The sequence below is a fragment of the Anabrus simplex genome, chromosome 1, assembly GCF_040414725.1.
Source record: "Anabrus simplex isolate iqAnaSimp1 chromosome 1, ASM4041472v1, whole genome shotgun sequence".
NCBI lineage: Eukaryota > Metazoa > Arthropoda > Insecta > Orthoptera > Tettigoniidae > Anabrus > Anabrus simplex.
Genome location: NC_090265.1, coordinates 731,427,201 through 731,444,226, shown reverse-complemented (window position 1 = coordinate 731,444,226; position 17,026 = coordinate 731,427,201). Strand labels below are relative to the sequence as shown.

General features: G+C 40.6%; 1 protein-coding gene across 3 annotated transcripts in view; it reads left to right on the top strand.

The window, feature by feature from the left end:
* The window catches only part of LOC136857442 (FAD synthase), an 88,927-nt gene extending 72,809 nt beyond the window's left edge, over positions 1 to 16,118 (top strand). Inside the window, exons 1-3 of one of the 3 annotated variants that reach the window (XM_067136108.2) lie at positions 2,775 to 2,971; positions 8,850 to 8,988; positions 12,600 to 16,118. In XM_067136108.2, coding sequence (XP_066992209.2) covers positions 8,954 to 8,988; positions 12,600 to 14,136 — 1,572 coding nt within the window. In that variant the 5' untranslated portion in view covers positions 2,775 to 2,971; positions 8,850 to 8,953 and the 3' untranslated portion in view covers positions 14,137 to 16,118. Of the gene's footprint in view, positions 1 to 2,774; positions 2,972 to 8,849; positions 8,989 to 12,599 lie in introns of those variants that run through there. The other 2 variants (XM_067136107.2, XM_067136109.2) reach the window with 2 other exon arrangements.
* Positions 16,119 to 17,026: the final 908 nt, after the last annotated feature.

The window sequence follows — 17,026 nt, the reverse complement described above, 5'->3', positions numbered from 1 at the left end:
TAGCGCCACAGTTATGCTATCTATTGTTAAAATTTTTTGTCGTACGGGTAGTTTATTGTGTCAATGCAAGGAAAGGTCTGGTAGGCCAGTAACTGTGTCCACAAATGAAAATCATGGACCTCAATCAGGTATTGCAGTCTCCAAAGCAAAGTCTTCAGCGAACAGCCCTGAAATTAAACATCAGCCCTACGTCACTTCGACGATTTTTTAAAGACAGGTGGATTTCCATACCGAATACAGGTTGGGTAACGATTGACGGAGCACGATAGGCATGTCAGGGTGGAATATTGTGCATGATTTTTGGCCGTGGTGTACGAGGATCCAGATTTCTTGTTCAACTTGTGGTGCTCCAACGAAAGTCACATTCACTTGGATGGTTTTATCATTCGCCAAACAACTCGTTTTCTTGGTTTCGAGACGCCAGACACTATACGGTAGTCCAGAAACCGCTACGTAGTGTGCGTGTGACGATTTGGTGTGCATTGTCAGGAAACGGTGTGCTAGGTCCATATTTCATAGAGAATGAAGATGGTGCACCTCTTACTGTTAACCAGGAACGCTATAGGAACACGGTGATCAGGCCATTTATTCAGGATCTAAGAAGGTTTTGTTGTGCCAGGAACATGCAGATGAATAGACAGTGGGTCCAATAAGACGGGGCAACCTGCCACACCGCTCGACAGACTATGGCTATGCTGCAAGAATCCTTTCCAGAATGAGTAATTTTCCGCGGGGCTGAGTTCACCTACCCATCACATTCCTCCAATCTCACACCACCTGATGCTTATGTGTGGGAAATGTTAAAGGAGCAAATTTTCAATTGTCCAGATCCACCCAAAATTGCGCCTGCATTACGTCAGAAGATCGTCTCGTTCTTCGGGACTCTGCAGCAACCTATGTTCCAGAATATGTTGGAAAATCTGCGTGATCGTTATGAACACTGCCTACAGCGCAATGGAGCACATTTTGAACATTTACAGTATCATCTTGATAAATAAGGTAATGACAATAAGACTAACATAATTTCCAGTACTGTATATTTTGGCGCATACTGTATTTGTAAAGTCGTCTTAGAGCACATGTTTTACTTGCTGTTCGTTTTATCTGAAGCTCGCTCAATGTCTGTCACAACGGCATCCCCTGTTTAGTTCATGCCCGACTAAAGACAAAGCCTACAGGGGACAGAAATATGTAGCAAAAGAAAGGCGCAAATATTTGTGATGATATTCAGGAAGTTTATATGCATTTAGATTTTCTTAATGCATTACAAAATATGGTTTCTATTATATATAAAAATTGAACTGATTAGGGTGTTAACAGTTATCGGACTTTCCTGTTGTGTTTTTTCATAACTTCTATATGCATTTATTTTAATTTCTTTAATTTCTTGTTAATAAAACAAATTGCCTGTTAATGGCGGATAGTGTATAGTCACGAAATACGAGGCTCGAGGTTTGTACAGCATTAGGAGGTGAATTTTAGCAGTTTGACAGTCGCAAGTGTGATACATTACTCTAACTTGTACAGTTATTCACATCAGAGTGTTCGTGAAGTGTTCACTGAAACCTGAAGCGAAATATCTACAAAAACAACCATGCTCCCCAAAGTTAAAGAGGTGCCAATGGAAGCCATTGTGAAGCAAGCAGTCCAGGAAGTGCTGAGCAGTAAGGAGACTCTCAACACGCTTGCCAACCTCATCCAAGATCAGGTGACGAAGACAGTTGTAGAGCAACTGAAAGAAACCGTAAATTTCAATATGAGTGTGATCGAGGAACTAAAGCGTACGCTGGAAGAAAGAGACACGACCATAAGGGAATTAAAAAGGGAGCTGCAAATTAAAACAGACAGTTTAGAGCAGTACCAAAGAAGACAGTGCTTGCGTGTGTTTGGTGTGGAAGAAACTGCAGGAGAAAACATGGACAATATTGTCATTGATATTGCTCGTGAAATTGGGGTGGAACTCTCAGTGGGCGAAATAGACAGATCGCATAGGGTTGGGAAAAGTCAAACTGGCCGTCCAAGACCCATAATTGTGAAGTTTGTTTCGTACTGGAAAAGAAATACAATGTTTATAAACAAAAAGAAACTCAAGGGTACAAATAAAACAATTAGAGAGGACCTAACCCCAGAGAGACTGCGGCTTCTACAGGACGCTATAAGTAAGTTCAGTGTGCGGAACGTGTGGTCAAAGGATGGCATAATTTATGTTAAGCAGGGAACTCGTAAAATACCTGTGTCAAACCGCGAAGATCTCGATCGTATCCGCTAACCATGAGCCGACATTCTGTAAACTAAATATCACTGTATAGAACTTTAATCAGAATTTCAACTGTAGCTATAGCCTACATTTTTATCATGAATTTCAATTGTTAGTTTCTTAATTTTATCTAGTGTAGTCTTTCCTTTTATATCTACAGTTAAATTTTAAGTTGGCAGCAACAAGTAACCAGGAAACAAATGCCTCTAGTTTCAGCCTCTCCAACCCACAGTCCCAAGCAGGTCACTACCTGTATCTCCCAGCCCCCACCCTAAGTACCGCTAATCACCTTCAAGACATTCTTTCGCCTTACCCTACCTCCTTACAAATAGCTCATGTAAACACTCAGAGCATTCTCCCACATTTCCCGGAATTCTCTGAAATATTCTCAACCTGCAACCTGCATGCCATACTATTCTCCGAGTCGTGGTTGCGTCAGTCTATCCCTTCATCTCTTGTTAGAATGAATGATTATTCATTAGTTAGGAATGACAGGAGCGGTAAGCTCGGTGGAGGAGTCAGTATGTATATACGGGAAGATATGAAGTATAAGGTGATATTAAAATACCCCAGTGAGTTCTCCAATAGCCCTGAATTCTTGTTCGTTGAGCTCACAGTTCGCGGTACAAAGTGCTTGCTTGGTGTGGTGTATTGTCCACCGAAGACTGGTAACATCACAAATCTAGAGGAAGCCCTACATGATCTAACATCCAGGTATGAGCATTTGATTTTAATGGGAGATTTTAATACAGACTTTACAAACAAATCTACCGAAACAAAACGTTTGACTGAGATGTTTTCATCCATTAATTTGACAATACTACCCCTAAACCCTACACACCATGTTGCCAACTCACGTATGCTTCTCGATCTGATAATTACTAATAATACCGACCGAATCGTAACTCGTGGACAAATGCCCGTTCCCGGTCTCTCCCGACATGACATGGTTTACGCTGCATATTCCTTGAAGTACCCTAAATTCAAGCCAAAATTAATTACATATAGAGATTTTAAACACTTTAATGAAGACGCATTCTTTGAAGATGCTCTTAACACACCATGGCACAACATTCAGTTCATAAATGACATTGACGGAAAAGTAAATTATTTTAACAAACTACTTCTCACTCTGTATGACAGACATGCACCACTACGCACTGTTAGGGTAAAGAGACCTTCAAACCCATGGCTGTCCCAAGAAATACGCGACCAGATGAAAATAAGAGACGCGGCCTATAATTATTACGTGAAATATCCTACATCTGACAATTTCAGAAAGTATAAAAAACTCCAAAACAGAACAACACAGTTAATTAGAAATGTTAAAAGACGTCACTCTTATGATATTTTGAACACTCAAAATTCTAGTCATATTTGGAAATCTCTTCGCGAAATGGGATTATGCAAAAACAAGACAAATGACAACAACTGTAATGTACCGCTAGCTGATCTAAACTCATATTTTAGCTCACGATCCTCTCAGATTGACGAACAGACCAAAGCAGCAGTAATTAACAGAATATCCTCAAAAACAAGACATAATGGCGAGCAGTTCTACTTTTCTCATGTGACCCCCAGTGACGTGAGGGAAGTCTTCAGTGAAATAAAGTCAGGGTCCACTGGCCATGATGGAATCAACCTGTCTCTTTTAGAAAGAATCATAGACATCATACTTCCAACGGTCACGCATATCATGAATAGCTCACTCATGACTGGAGTATTTCCTTCGAACTGGAAACATGCAATCATCTGACCTTTCCCTAAAAACAACAACCCCAAGAGTCCCGAAGATTATCGCCCTGTAAGTATCCTTCCTATATTAGGAAAATTGTTGGAGAAAATAGTACATAAACAAATGACTGAATATATTATACGGTACAACTTACTTGACAAATATCAATTGGGATTCAGACAAAACCACAGTACTGCCACTGCATTAGTTAAAGTGACAAATGACATGCAACTAGCGATAGATAAAGGATAAATGACTATACTTGTTCTCTTGGACTTAAGCAAAGCCTTCGATTGTGTAGATAGAGACATATCACTTGCTAAACTTAAGGCGCTGAAATTTTCATACAGCACTTTAACCTGGGTACACTCCTATCTTAGTGATCGTCAGCAGCGCGTATCAGTGGGAAACGAAACATCTTCGTGGCAAACCACTAAGATGGGCGTGGCTCAGGGAGGAGTATTGTCACCACTTTTGTTCTCATTGTACATGAACGACTTATCTGAAACGCTAACCAATTGTAAATATCACCTGTACGCAGATGATATTCAGTTATATATTCATACAAAGCGTAATGACTTAAACAATTCAATCGCTAAGTTAAACGAAGACCTAGCAAATGTTAATGACTGGACTAGCAGACATGGCTGAAAGTGAACCCATCAAAATCACAGGCCATCATAATTGGCACGTAGAAATCTCATGCTAAAATACAAAACACATCTATACCCAGTGTTATGCTCAGTGGAATACCAGTAACATTTAGCGATCATGTAAAGAACCTTGGAGGAGTATTTGATAAATATTTAAGTTGGTCGGAACATGTCATAAAAATTTGTCAAAGAGTATTCTACTCATTACATTCTGCAAAAAGGATGAGGGACTTTCTTCCAAGAATCACAAGAAAATTATTAGTACAGAGTCTAATATTTCCAATATTTGACTACGGAGATGTAGTTTATAATAGTATGAGCAAAACACTTTCATGTCGTCTACAGCAAGCCTACAATGCTTGTGCTCGATTCGTATTAAATATCCCAATCCAAACTCATATTAGCCCTTTCCTCTCTCAGCTGTCATGCCTAAGAATGACTGAACGATGTAAATACCACGCCGTTTCCCTTCTCCACAGTATTCTGCAAACAAGCAAACCAGACTATCTTAGAATAGACTTTAAATAGCTCTCCCCTTTTGATAGAGCTCCCTCAAGGTCATCCACACGTTCCCTCTTGTCCATTCCCATTCACCACAGTAACTCGTACAACAACTCATTCATACCTGCTACCATACCTTCCTGGAACTCAATCCCAGCTGAAATTAGAGGCATAGGCAATCCGAGGCTATTTAAAAGGAAATGTTTAATGTGGTACTCAAATATGTAAAAAGTAGTTTTCACCAACGTAAACATTTAATAATTAGCTCTTAATTATCAGTAAGGGTACAAAATTATAGAGGTTAAGTAAATTAATTTTAGTGATTTTTAGAAATATATGTAAAAATTTATGTAAAAATGATTTTATGTACATTATTCTGTAAATTGTATAAAGCTGTCGTATAATATGGTTTGCCATAATAGCAGGCTTCATAGCCTGAGCCCCGCCATATAAGAAAGGCAATAAACTAAACAAAACTAAAACAAAGAAATGGTCAGATTGCTTTAAAATAAGGCAACAGTACAAAGACTATAATGGACAAACTATAGTGAACATGTCGTCGTTGTTGGCGGCTTTAACTCGTTTCTCAGTAATTAACTTCTTCCAGTAGATTCACTTCTGTCTGTGGATGTCATTTCAGTGGTTGAACAAACCAGTTCTAGCATGGAATAAGCGTCCACACAGATTGCACAGAATTGTTGGACAATGGCGTGGTTGTGATGCACGGAGTTTTCGTGCTCCCCTCCTGACCTCTTCACATCTGCGTCGTTCCCCTTCAAACAGATTGACAGCAGCAGGGGTAGTCCGGCGCCAAATTGTACGGTCTTGAGCAACCATGCCCCAGGTTTATGGATTGAGACAGTCATTTTCATAGTGTACTTAAGCTGGTCCTTGTAGCACCTCATGGGGGCTCCACGAGGTCTGGTGCCTGAACAAAGTTCACCATACAGGATGGCGTGGAGATCTGGTATCACTCATCCGACGGACATGGCTAATCCATCTAAGCTGATGTCCAGTAATGGACGATTCTATGCTGTTGGTCAGCGCTCTCTCAAGAACGGCAATGTTGGTGGCATGGTCTTCCCTTTTGATCGTAAGAATGGATTGAAGTTTTCGTTGGTGGAAACGCTCAAAGTTTTTCAAGTTACGTCGGCAGATGGCCTACGTTTCATGACCATACAGCAATGTTATGATGACAACAGTGTGGTACACCATGAGTTTCGTCTTCACAGTCAGGTTTTATTCATGAACACCCGGTGTAATAGTCGTTCAAATGCTACATGGGCAGCACCAATTCTCTTCTCCACATCTTGCTCACAGTTGCAGCGCACAGATAGGAAACTACCCTTGTAGGAAAAGTGGTCTACCTGCTCCAGTGGAGTACCTGAGATAGGAGATGTTGAAATGTGGAAAGGTTTTGCCAGGACTTTGGTCTTCTGAACGTTAATGGTGAGACCAAAACGATTACATGCACTCTTGTAGCAGTTAACTGACTTAGTAGCAGTTCCTCTGCTGTGAGTGTAGGTAATGCAGCATCATCTGCATACAGCATTTTGGTTACCTTTGTAACCGGGGTGAGCCTCCGGGAGTAAAGTTTGGCTCCATTGAAACGATACCTAACCTCCACACTTGAGTTGTTCGTAGATGATTCATGTAGCATGGCAGCCAAATGTAATGCAAATACTGTTGGAGCGAGCAACCCCCCCCCCCCCCCGAGTAATAGGAAAGTCATCCTATTCTGATGGCTGTGCTGTTTGGGTCTCATAGCTATCACGTTGCATTCTGGGGATAGTGCGTTTGACTGTTTTAATTAAACATTTTGACCTGAGAATGTGTCATTTATGAAATTATTTGCAAAAAAAAAAAAAAAAAAAAAAATCACATATAGATTATTTAACCCTCTTAGTGCCACGCTCTCATGCCGAGAATGTGTCAAGAATGCCAGAATGATTAGTAGCATTTTGCAAGGCTCTATTTAAACCACCACATAATTTACAGTTTTGAATATTCTGACTTTAAACTTGCAGGAAATGTTGAGGATGGTATGTACTTAGTACATACAACGATTACAATACCATTAAGTTTCAAGTACAAACACTCCTCTGGAATCCCAAAGTACCAACAAAATCAAAGCCGGTATCGAAACCTGCACCCTCACTAAGAAGGATTCATCAAGGTTGCACGCATCTGAGGTGAAGTTCCTTAGGTCCACAACTCAAAAAAATAAAACTGGACAAGTTAAGGCATGATGTGGTTAGAAAGAAAGCTGGGATTGAGACATTATTGTTAGATTGGGTCAGCATGTCCAGATTGAGGTGGTTCGGGCATGTAATGAGGATGGAGCCAACTGGAACAGCTTGTGTAAACTTGGAGAGGCATGTGGCAGGAACACCAAGAACCCGCTGGATGAACATCATAAAGATGGACATTGCAGATCGCGGAAGGACACTGGAGGACATCATTAACAACAGAACCTATCTCAATAAGATAGAGTGGAAGAGGCTCGCCAACAGTATCCAGGAAACTGGAACTGTAAAATAATGATAATGATGAGTTTCAAAATGTATTTAAGAAATTATTTTCTGAAGCTTGAAAAGAATCAGATTTCAAAAATAGCAATAAAAATAATTCAAAATTAAAATTATAGATAAAATGTAGTAATCTCTCTGCAATGCAGCCATCCAAGTGAATAAACACAGAAAATTTGAAAAGTATCTGTTTGGTAGTTCAGTAGGTAATTACAGTTATGTAACTGCCAACCATCACATGACCTCAGAAACACATGAAATTCAGAAATCCATTGTGCATAAATCAATGAACAAATGAGCCATGTAGTGATAAAATTAGTAACTATGTTCTTTACCCTATGGAAACAAAACATAAGATATTGCCATCTGACATACATAATCGTGCTAAAGCCGATAGTAAGGCACGCTGTTCAAACGACAATATAAAGCTGTCTGGCATTCAAAAGATTAAACTGATATAGTGTCCATTTTGCTCAGTCACTACAGGACCTGGCTGAAATTTGATGTGGGTATACCTCAAAATTTCACTTCAAATATAATTTTATTCTGATTTTTCAGCAATTAACCATGTCAAAATATAGGTCTTTACTGACCTAGCACATGTTTTTTTTCTTTGGTGGGCCAGTAGTTTGTCCTATCACAAAATCATTCTGCAAGAAAGGTCACATGCACTTTCTTTGTAACTCTCGGGAAGTTATGTTTTTATATTTTAAAGCGTGCGTTCCAGAGCACTGTTTAGTAGTTCTGGTAATTCAGTGGACACTAAAGTGTGCAGAGGTTGCTGTAGCTTGAAATCCATACCTGCCGGCTAACTCTCGGGAGATCTTACACTTGTATGTAGCTACATCAGACGTCATTGTTCTTGCTCCAGGTTGATTGACCACTAATATAGTACTCAAAACAGCCTTTGGAAATTAGTTAGGAGTTGTTAACTGAACTCATCTCGTTACCGGTGACTTAAAAATGATAATTTATATGTCAACAGCTGCAAACAGAAGTTAGTGACATCGCTAACTATCAACCCATCAACAGCACATTCTGCTAGTTATATACATATCCTCCACTGACGATGACTGCAACCTTGGATCCATGCCTTTCTTTTATGTGCACTATCCACGCGTGCATACACGGCACGTTTCTGTACATTTATATCATTTGGGTTTTTATGTTGCTAGGTACACATCGATTGGCAGTCGTCATAATACCACACCCAACCCACAGCTGAAGTACACCGACTCCAGCGGAGAGACCAGATATCAGCCGGCCTTCATGTTGCAGGATGGAGCGGCAGAAAGGAGTGGCAGGTTGTAGCAGGTATGTATTCCACATTTCCTTCAAGGTCCAACGTCAGTACATCGGAGGATGTCCACTTCACGGACAAGTCGAAAACCACGTGGCTCTGATATCTTGGGGCTCTCTGTGCTCCAAGCAATGTCCAGTTTGTATTCACTTGCTTTCTGAGGTTATTAACCCTACAAGTGCCAGTGCTATATTCTGTAGTGCCAGGCGTTAATGCTGAAACTGTAGTGGTTTAGAAAATATTTTACAAAATTGGTAAATATTATCAGAAACCAACAATATATGTACCATTTTTAACAGAAAGAGTTGTTTCACAATAAAAAGACATATAAAAATGAAAATATTAGAATTAAAGATCTTTTGTACTTAGTCTAGCCATAAATACTGTTACAAAGTTTTGACACACACTGTACAACCAGTTTGGCAGGTAAAGAACTTACCAGTGTGCACACGTTAACCTTGAACCGTTGTTAACTTGTCCGTGAAAGATGAAGCATCTAGCTCCAGCTTTTAACATGGAATGGGGTGATTATGAAAATCGTGTTGCAGTAATAGCATTACATTAAGTTGGAAAATCTCCCAGTGACATTTTCAAGACGGTGCAAAAGCTGAAAATCAGTTGTATGTTTGTGTACTGGACCATTGAGCGATTCACTACAAGTGGGACTGTAAAGAATCGTCCGAGGGAGGGTCGCTCACGCAGTGTCAGGACTCCAGCAGCAAAAAAGGCAGTGACGGCTCGTATTCGGAGAAATGCAGCGTGGAAGCAGGCTATCGTGGCCAGTGAAATTAATATTTCAAAAAGGGCAATGTCAAGGCTTCTGTCAGAAGACCTTGGACTACGGGCTTATCGCCGACGAACAGGACATTACCTTGATGCGCGCCTAAAGAAACTGAGAGTGCTTAAATATTGACTTCTCCTGCAGTGTTATGCACAAAATGGTCACCGATACATCCTTTTCACCGATGAAAAGGTATTCACTATTGAAGAATCTTTCAGTGTGCAAAACGACAGGGTTTATGCATCATCATCTCGGGAAGCCAGTAAAAAGGTTCCGAAAGTTCAGAGGGCCCATCAGCCCTCCTCTGTGATGGTGTGGTGGGGGGTGAGTTATTCTGGCACCACCCAGCTGCATTTCTGCGAAAAGGGTGTTAAAACCAGAACCAGAGTGTACAAAGGCACCATTTGGTGCCTATTGTGAAGAACTTAAGTGGCACATTGTTTCAAAACCACCCCTGGACTTTCCAACAGGATTCTGCTCCAGCCCACAAGGCTTGGTTAACTCAAGGGTGGCTTCAGCATCATGTCCCCGACTTCATTTCAACTGAAGATTGGCCCAGTAACAGTCCGGACCTGAACCCTTTGGACTACCGACTGTGGTCAGTGCTTGAGGGCATCGTCTGCGAGAAGAGACACCCCACCATTGGAAGTTTAAAGCGTTCCTTATTGTCAGCAGTGGCGGATTTCCCCCTGGATGTGCTCCGTTCTGCCATGGGCGAGTGGCCACAATGACTCAGAGCCTGTATCAGTGCCAAAGGTGACCATTTCGAAAAGTGATTGATGATTTGTGTAAAGAATGCCTTTAAGAACAACATACTAACAGCAAATTAAAATACTTCATATAATATTTGCATTTTTCAGTTTTTAAGTTGTAGCAGTATTTATGGCTAGACTGGGTAGAAAGCTAACTTTTTGTTGGTTTGAATTTTTGTTATCTTGAAAAACACAGAGTGAAATTGCATAAAGAAAGGTCCTCATAACAAAAAATGACATATACAAAATGTTCCTCATATGATACTGAAATAACCCAGAAAGTTTCAGGAAAAGCTGTATATAATTAGCACTTTTAGAACACTTTGTCACAATAGGGGAAAAAGAAAACATTCATTTTTTTTCTTGCAGCTTATACTGATTCTACTTCCTCTTCCTGGGCATTCTTTCTTTTGTTCCCATCTTGCTCTGAAGAAGTACTCTAATTGATCCAAATATGTTTCTTGGACTCCCACATACACACTTCCTCAGTCGTCTGCAGTGGTGTATTGTCATCTCATAAAGTATCCAAACTTCCTCCAGCCTCACCTGGATTTTCAATGTCCTCAGAATCATTTTCACTATCAATTTCACTAAAGTCACTACCCTCATCAAGAGCTTGTAAAATATTTGATTCACTTAGCAACATTTTTGATTTCGATGCTGCCATATTTGTTTACAACAGTCACATGACTGCTACTAGATACGAGATTTGTATGGACATGAAACTCCAACAAATACTACCAAAAGCGACAATAGTGATGATGAGTGTGATCTAGAGATATTCAAGTTGATATACTGTAGTACGAATGTTTCACCAACAGATGTCATAACAGTCAAGAAAACACATATTTACTGAGGATCTCAAAAAGCAGTCGTGGCACCACAGGAAGGTACAGTGAGCCACTTTAAGCAATCCTTGGCACTTCTTGGGTTAACGCAGTAGTTTGTTGGGAAAAGAAAAATCGTTGCCTCTCTAAGCTCATGTGAGCCCTGTGTTGTATGCCTCACCTGCCAGTAAACACAGTTTTTAAGGAAACAGTTCTTTCTTATCAATGGTGATGGTTGTTGTTGTTGTTGTTGTTATCCTCAGAAATGTGTTCACAATGAGACAGGCAACAAGAAAATTAAGATAACATGGGTAATTTTACAAGTAACATGTTAAGGCTGCCTGCCCCTAAAACAAAGCGTGATAGCACTGAAAAGCACTTTTTTTTAATTAATTATATCATCGGAGATGTGAAACTGCCCCGCCAAATTCCTGCAACTGGAAAGGTTAAGTTAAGACATGTTCAAGAAAATACAACTTGCATTATCTGGTAAATTAGGCCAGAAATCCCCCTCGGAGCAAGAGCTTGGAACAGACACGTCTACCTTCTCGGAGGATCAAGATGAGAATAGAGGACGCTAGCTTTGTCTCTACCAAGCTCAATAGCTGTAGTCGCTTAAGTGCGGCCAGTATCTAGTATTCACAAGATAGTGGGTTAGAACCCCACTGTTGGCAACCCTGAAGATGGTTTTCCGTGGTTTCCCATTTTCACACCAGGCACACCTTAATTAAGGCCATGGCTGCTTCCTTCCCACTCCTAGCCCCTTCCTGTCCCATCGTCACCATAAGACCTATCTGTCAGTGCGACATAAAGCAACTTGTAAAAAAAGAAACTTTGCATCTTAGAATATGAAGAAACCCCACCACCACCAGTTTGCATATGTCCCTTCCAGAATAAGGGAAGCAAACAACCAATCACATGCAGGATTTGACTGGCGCATCCTACTTGCATTCTTACCACAAGGGTGGAATGTTCTCTCACCCTCTGATAATTGCCAGGACACTCGGACACTTGCTGGACCCCAGAATTCTTTCTGGTGTCATTCACGTTCTCCGATGTTCTCCAGAACACCAGGCACAAAACTTGTTTCTGGCACCAGCGAGACGTAACACAAAAGAGCCAGTCCTTTCATAGGGTGCCCAGACAGTCTCTCTTTACATCTTGCTGTGTAATACAAAAACTCTTTATAATAATACACTTCAGAACAAGAAACCCCAAATATCATTTTCTAAGCATATTATAAAGTGGTACAATTTTCTTTTCAGAGAATTTAGCCTGGAGAGTGCAGTGCAGGAAGCCGAGGAGTTGGGGACGTTGCTGAGCTGCTCCTTTGGTCCTGGAGGGAGAGCAGCTCTTGTCCAGCAGCCAACTGGACAGCTGACGGTCACTCGCTGCGGTTGGGCCGTACTGAAGGCTGTGTACGAGGACATCCAGGAACCTCCCAACCCCATCCGTAGAATTCTACTAGAATGTGCTGGCAAAATAGAAAACTGCTTGGGTGATGGTGTTAAGTGCTTCATTTTCATGTTGAGTGCCCTGCTGAAACATGTGCAGCAGCTTAAAGGATCTAGGAGTCGTCTTATTACCGAGTTCAGTCGGCTGCAGATGTCGGTAGCCCAGTTGACTTTCCTGGAATATGGAACTGCAGCTGTTGCTGATCACTGTTGTAAAATTACTAGCACCTTCTTTCACACCCGCTTCCCTGTCAGTGTTTCTCTGTCACTGGAACAAGTGTTTCACAAGTGGCTCAGCCGTTACTTAACTCGAGATTGTGATGTAATCTCAACCTTGCACCATCTTTATAAAAATTTTGCAGTTTTATGTGTTCATCAACAGCTGGGCTCAAGATCTGTCTGCGACTGTCATGTGGTGGCAGGTTTCCTTGTTAGTAGACCTGCCTTCAACTTGTGTAACCCTGGCCCTCATGTCATCAATGTTTTGTTGTTTGGCGACGACAGTGATGGAGCTTTAGACGTAATTGACGTTGAATGTGAAGTGAATAGTTTTCTGAACGAAGTTTCAGATGATGTACCAACTTTACTGTTGACTTCTCATATCTTGTCGGACCTAATGCTCTTCAGCCTCAGACGGAAGAAAGTAGTTGTGTTGCATGGAGTCCCACAAGCCGAGGCCGAATATGTTTCTTCATTACTACAGAGAAATGTTCCCATTGAAGTGAAATCTGCGATTGAAGGTACCCTGGAATGTACCTGGCTTGGTCTGCTGGAGGTGAATCATCTAGTTCTTTGCGGACCAACGGAGACTCTCAGCAGAGAATATGCATCGTCTTGTCTCGGTGCCATCAGGCTGCTACTCATGACGGCTAAGCATCGTACCCTAGTTAAAGCAGGGGGGTGGTTTGAAAGAACTTTAAACTTTAAATTAATATCCAAATTAGAACCAATTTACCAAAGACAATCAGTATTTAGCGTAACGAGTCGAGCTGAATTATTGATAAGGCATCAGCAATATCGTAATTTAAAGGAAGAAGGGGATAACATAGAGAAGCTTTCATCAGAGATATCTTTGTTATCCTGTTGTGATTCAGAAAAAGAGTTAGTTTCTGTGGCACAGGCTCTGTTGTGTACGGACAGGGATGTGGTTTTAGCTATTGCAGGGTCGCTGCTGGCAGTGCCCCATAAACTAGACAAGAGTCCTTGGTGCGGTCACCGACAAGCGTTTGAGTCGCTTGCCTTCAAAGCTCAAATCATTCAACATGTTATTTCTGCTGCTGTTCAGATTCTTAGAATTGGAAGTATGGTAAATATTTCTAAAGCTTCAAAAACGTTTCCTAACCAGTAGTAGTACACTATGTGAAATTATACGGTAATTGGCGTTGTAACAGCATTTCCCCCACTTCTCCCCCGAGGCATCCTACGGCACGGAGGACTGTCAGGGCTGCCAGCAAGTGACGATTCTTGCTGCACAAGCTGTAGAGTTGTCTGGGAGGAAGAATGGAGACAAACTCACACTTACCTCACTCCTTGTTCTCTGCTGAAGGAAAAGTGCATGCCTCATTGGCGTTTGGAAGGTAACAATTATTAGAAAAAAATCAGTATTCAAAATTGACTGAGTCACAAAATTTAGTCTACCAGGGGACAAGGGGAGGGAAAATCAGTACTCGTTACCCCCCCCCCCCCCCTACAGTGAGCTTAGTAGCAGGAAGTCTGTTAGATAAGAAAATATAGATAGATTGATGCTGCGATGCTGGACCTGTTTGGTGCGTTGCGTGATTTTTTACATCATCAGTGCTCCCAAGCAAACGGTCTCGCAGTAATTCTGTGACAAAGGGGAACCCAACTAATTTTGACACTGACAGCAATTACAGTAGAACCTCTGTTACCTAAAACAAAGGGGGGAAAGATGGTTTAGAATAATAATTCAAATATCATTCTTGTAGTTAAGACATTTTTTTAATGTTTAAGATTAAAGTAAACAAAGACAATACATATACAGTGTAGCCTCCGTGGCTCAGATGGCAATGGGCTGGCTTCTCACCGCTGGGTTCCATGGTTCAAATCCCGGTCACTCCATGTGAAATCTGTACTGGACAAAGCAGAGGCAGGTCAGGTTTTCCTCCTGGTACTCCAGTTTTCCCCTCTCATCTTTCATTCCAGCAACCCTCTCCAGTATCATATCATTTCATTTCATCTGTCAATCATTAATCGTGCCCCAAAGGAATACAACAGGAACAGTTCCTATCCTCACTCCTCATTCCATTCCTGACCCGGTCGATTGACTGGAAACAGGCTGCGGATTTTCATTTTCACATGTACAATGCTAACAAAGCATTTTAATAAACCAAAACTACTGTACATGTTTAAAACAAACCATGTTCATAAGTGCATATACTGTACGCGCACTTTTTAGTGATAGATTTTTGTACTCGGTGAGGAGTAAGTAGGGAGCACTGCCAGTTCCGGTAAATACTGCCAACGGAATGGAAATGAAATCTGAATTGAATCGATAATTTGATCGATCGTTATGAATTTTCTAAACCTTTATTATCTTAACGCCAACAACTGTGTCACACACACAATATATAATACTATATAATATTTCCCGATGCGAAACGTGTTCCTAGCATGAATTCTATAGTTTGGCTTTGCTGTGTAAACAACAACAGTACGAGTACGTAAAGTGTACGCCAGATGTCGCACAGCGATGATAAGCGATACTTAGTTTGTGATTCATAGGTTGCCAATACGAATCTCGAAGATAACCGAAGTCGACCAATTCAGCACTAGGGTGTAAATCTATCGCTAAAAAGTGCGCAGATAGTACTTATACTGTACATATTGCACTATTTTTCATTTTAATATGGAAAACGTGTCTTAGCAGACAAAGTAGAGGTCCTCATACTACGAAAAACATAAAATTAAGCAATTTCCTCAATTGTGCCAAAAGGTGAAGGGCTAAAGGGCCCGGAAAGTGTTCAAACTGTGGGTCTTGGATAGCTCTATCAAACTAAAAAAACCAAATTTCGAAAATCACTTCCAGCCTAAACGCAGTTCTGGAAAAACAGCCTAAAATTGCTTGTTTCTTTACTAGTTTTCTTTTTGATTCAAATCCTAACCAAATTAACTTATTTACATAATTCTTTCTGTAATGTGTTCCTTGGTTCAATCTTTCGATTTTTTCAAAAATGTCCACACCTAATGTAGTTGTAAGGGCTTAAGTGAAACTCTGCACTGATTCACATTAGTGTTCGTAGTATTAGAAAAGGGCAAACTGCTAATCTGGATAACAATGATTAAGAAAAGGACTGTAATTTTTAGGATTAAATAAAGAACATATTCTCATACTTTTTAATATTTTATTTACCTAAAATTCATACTCATATCCCTAGGATGTTTTCAACATTGAGTTGTTTGCCTGAAGGGCTAGAACTGTGGATTTTTTCATTTCACATCATTTTCTAGCTGCTATGTCACACCACCATTTCATCAGCAGAACATCAGAAAGCTTTGATTCGTCACATCACAAACTGAGTTGGCAACAGAGAAGGGAAGGAGGTAGTCAAGGATGGAGTCCACGTATTTCATTACACATCCCCTCTGTCGTAACTTAACATAGCGAATAATGGAATTAATGAGAGAGCAAAAAAACAACTATATTTACAATTTTGGTTAAAAGTGTTCCAGATAACAGAGGTTCTACTGCAGTGTTAAGGTTGCTGTGTGACCTAACCAAACCCTAAAGTGCTTTCTGGTAAATCAGGATCTACCAAGTCACTAACAGTAATCGTCAGGGGGCCGCAATGTAATTGTCGTCTATACTTTTATAGTGCGCAGTATTGACTGCTATGTAAAAACTATTGTCCATATGCGAGCTGGACAGAGAAAATTGGGATGAGGAGTGAGCGAGAGAGAAGAAGGCACGACGACAGCGTTGTTACGATGACAAGCCCCAACTAAACAGTCCGTCCTCATTTTTACAGTTTGTTAATTACTGTATATCATTAGTACTTGTTACCTGAGCTGAACAGCTCGTTGCCTTAAATAATACACTGTTGTATGAATGGTGAAAATTTTAGGGAAAGAGAGACTGTTCTTGATGAAACAGGGAGGGTAGTAGAGTTAAATGTTGTAATTAATTGGCACCATAACATTACAACTACCTTTACACTGACCAGTCTGTTTTTATCCCATTCTTTCCAATCAGTCTTAAATATTGTTTAACACGCTGATGA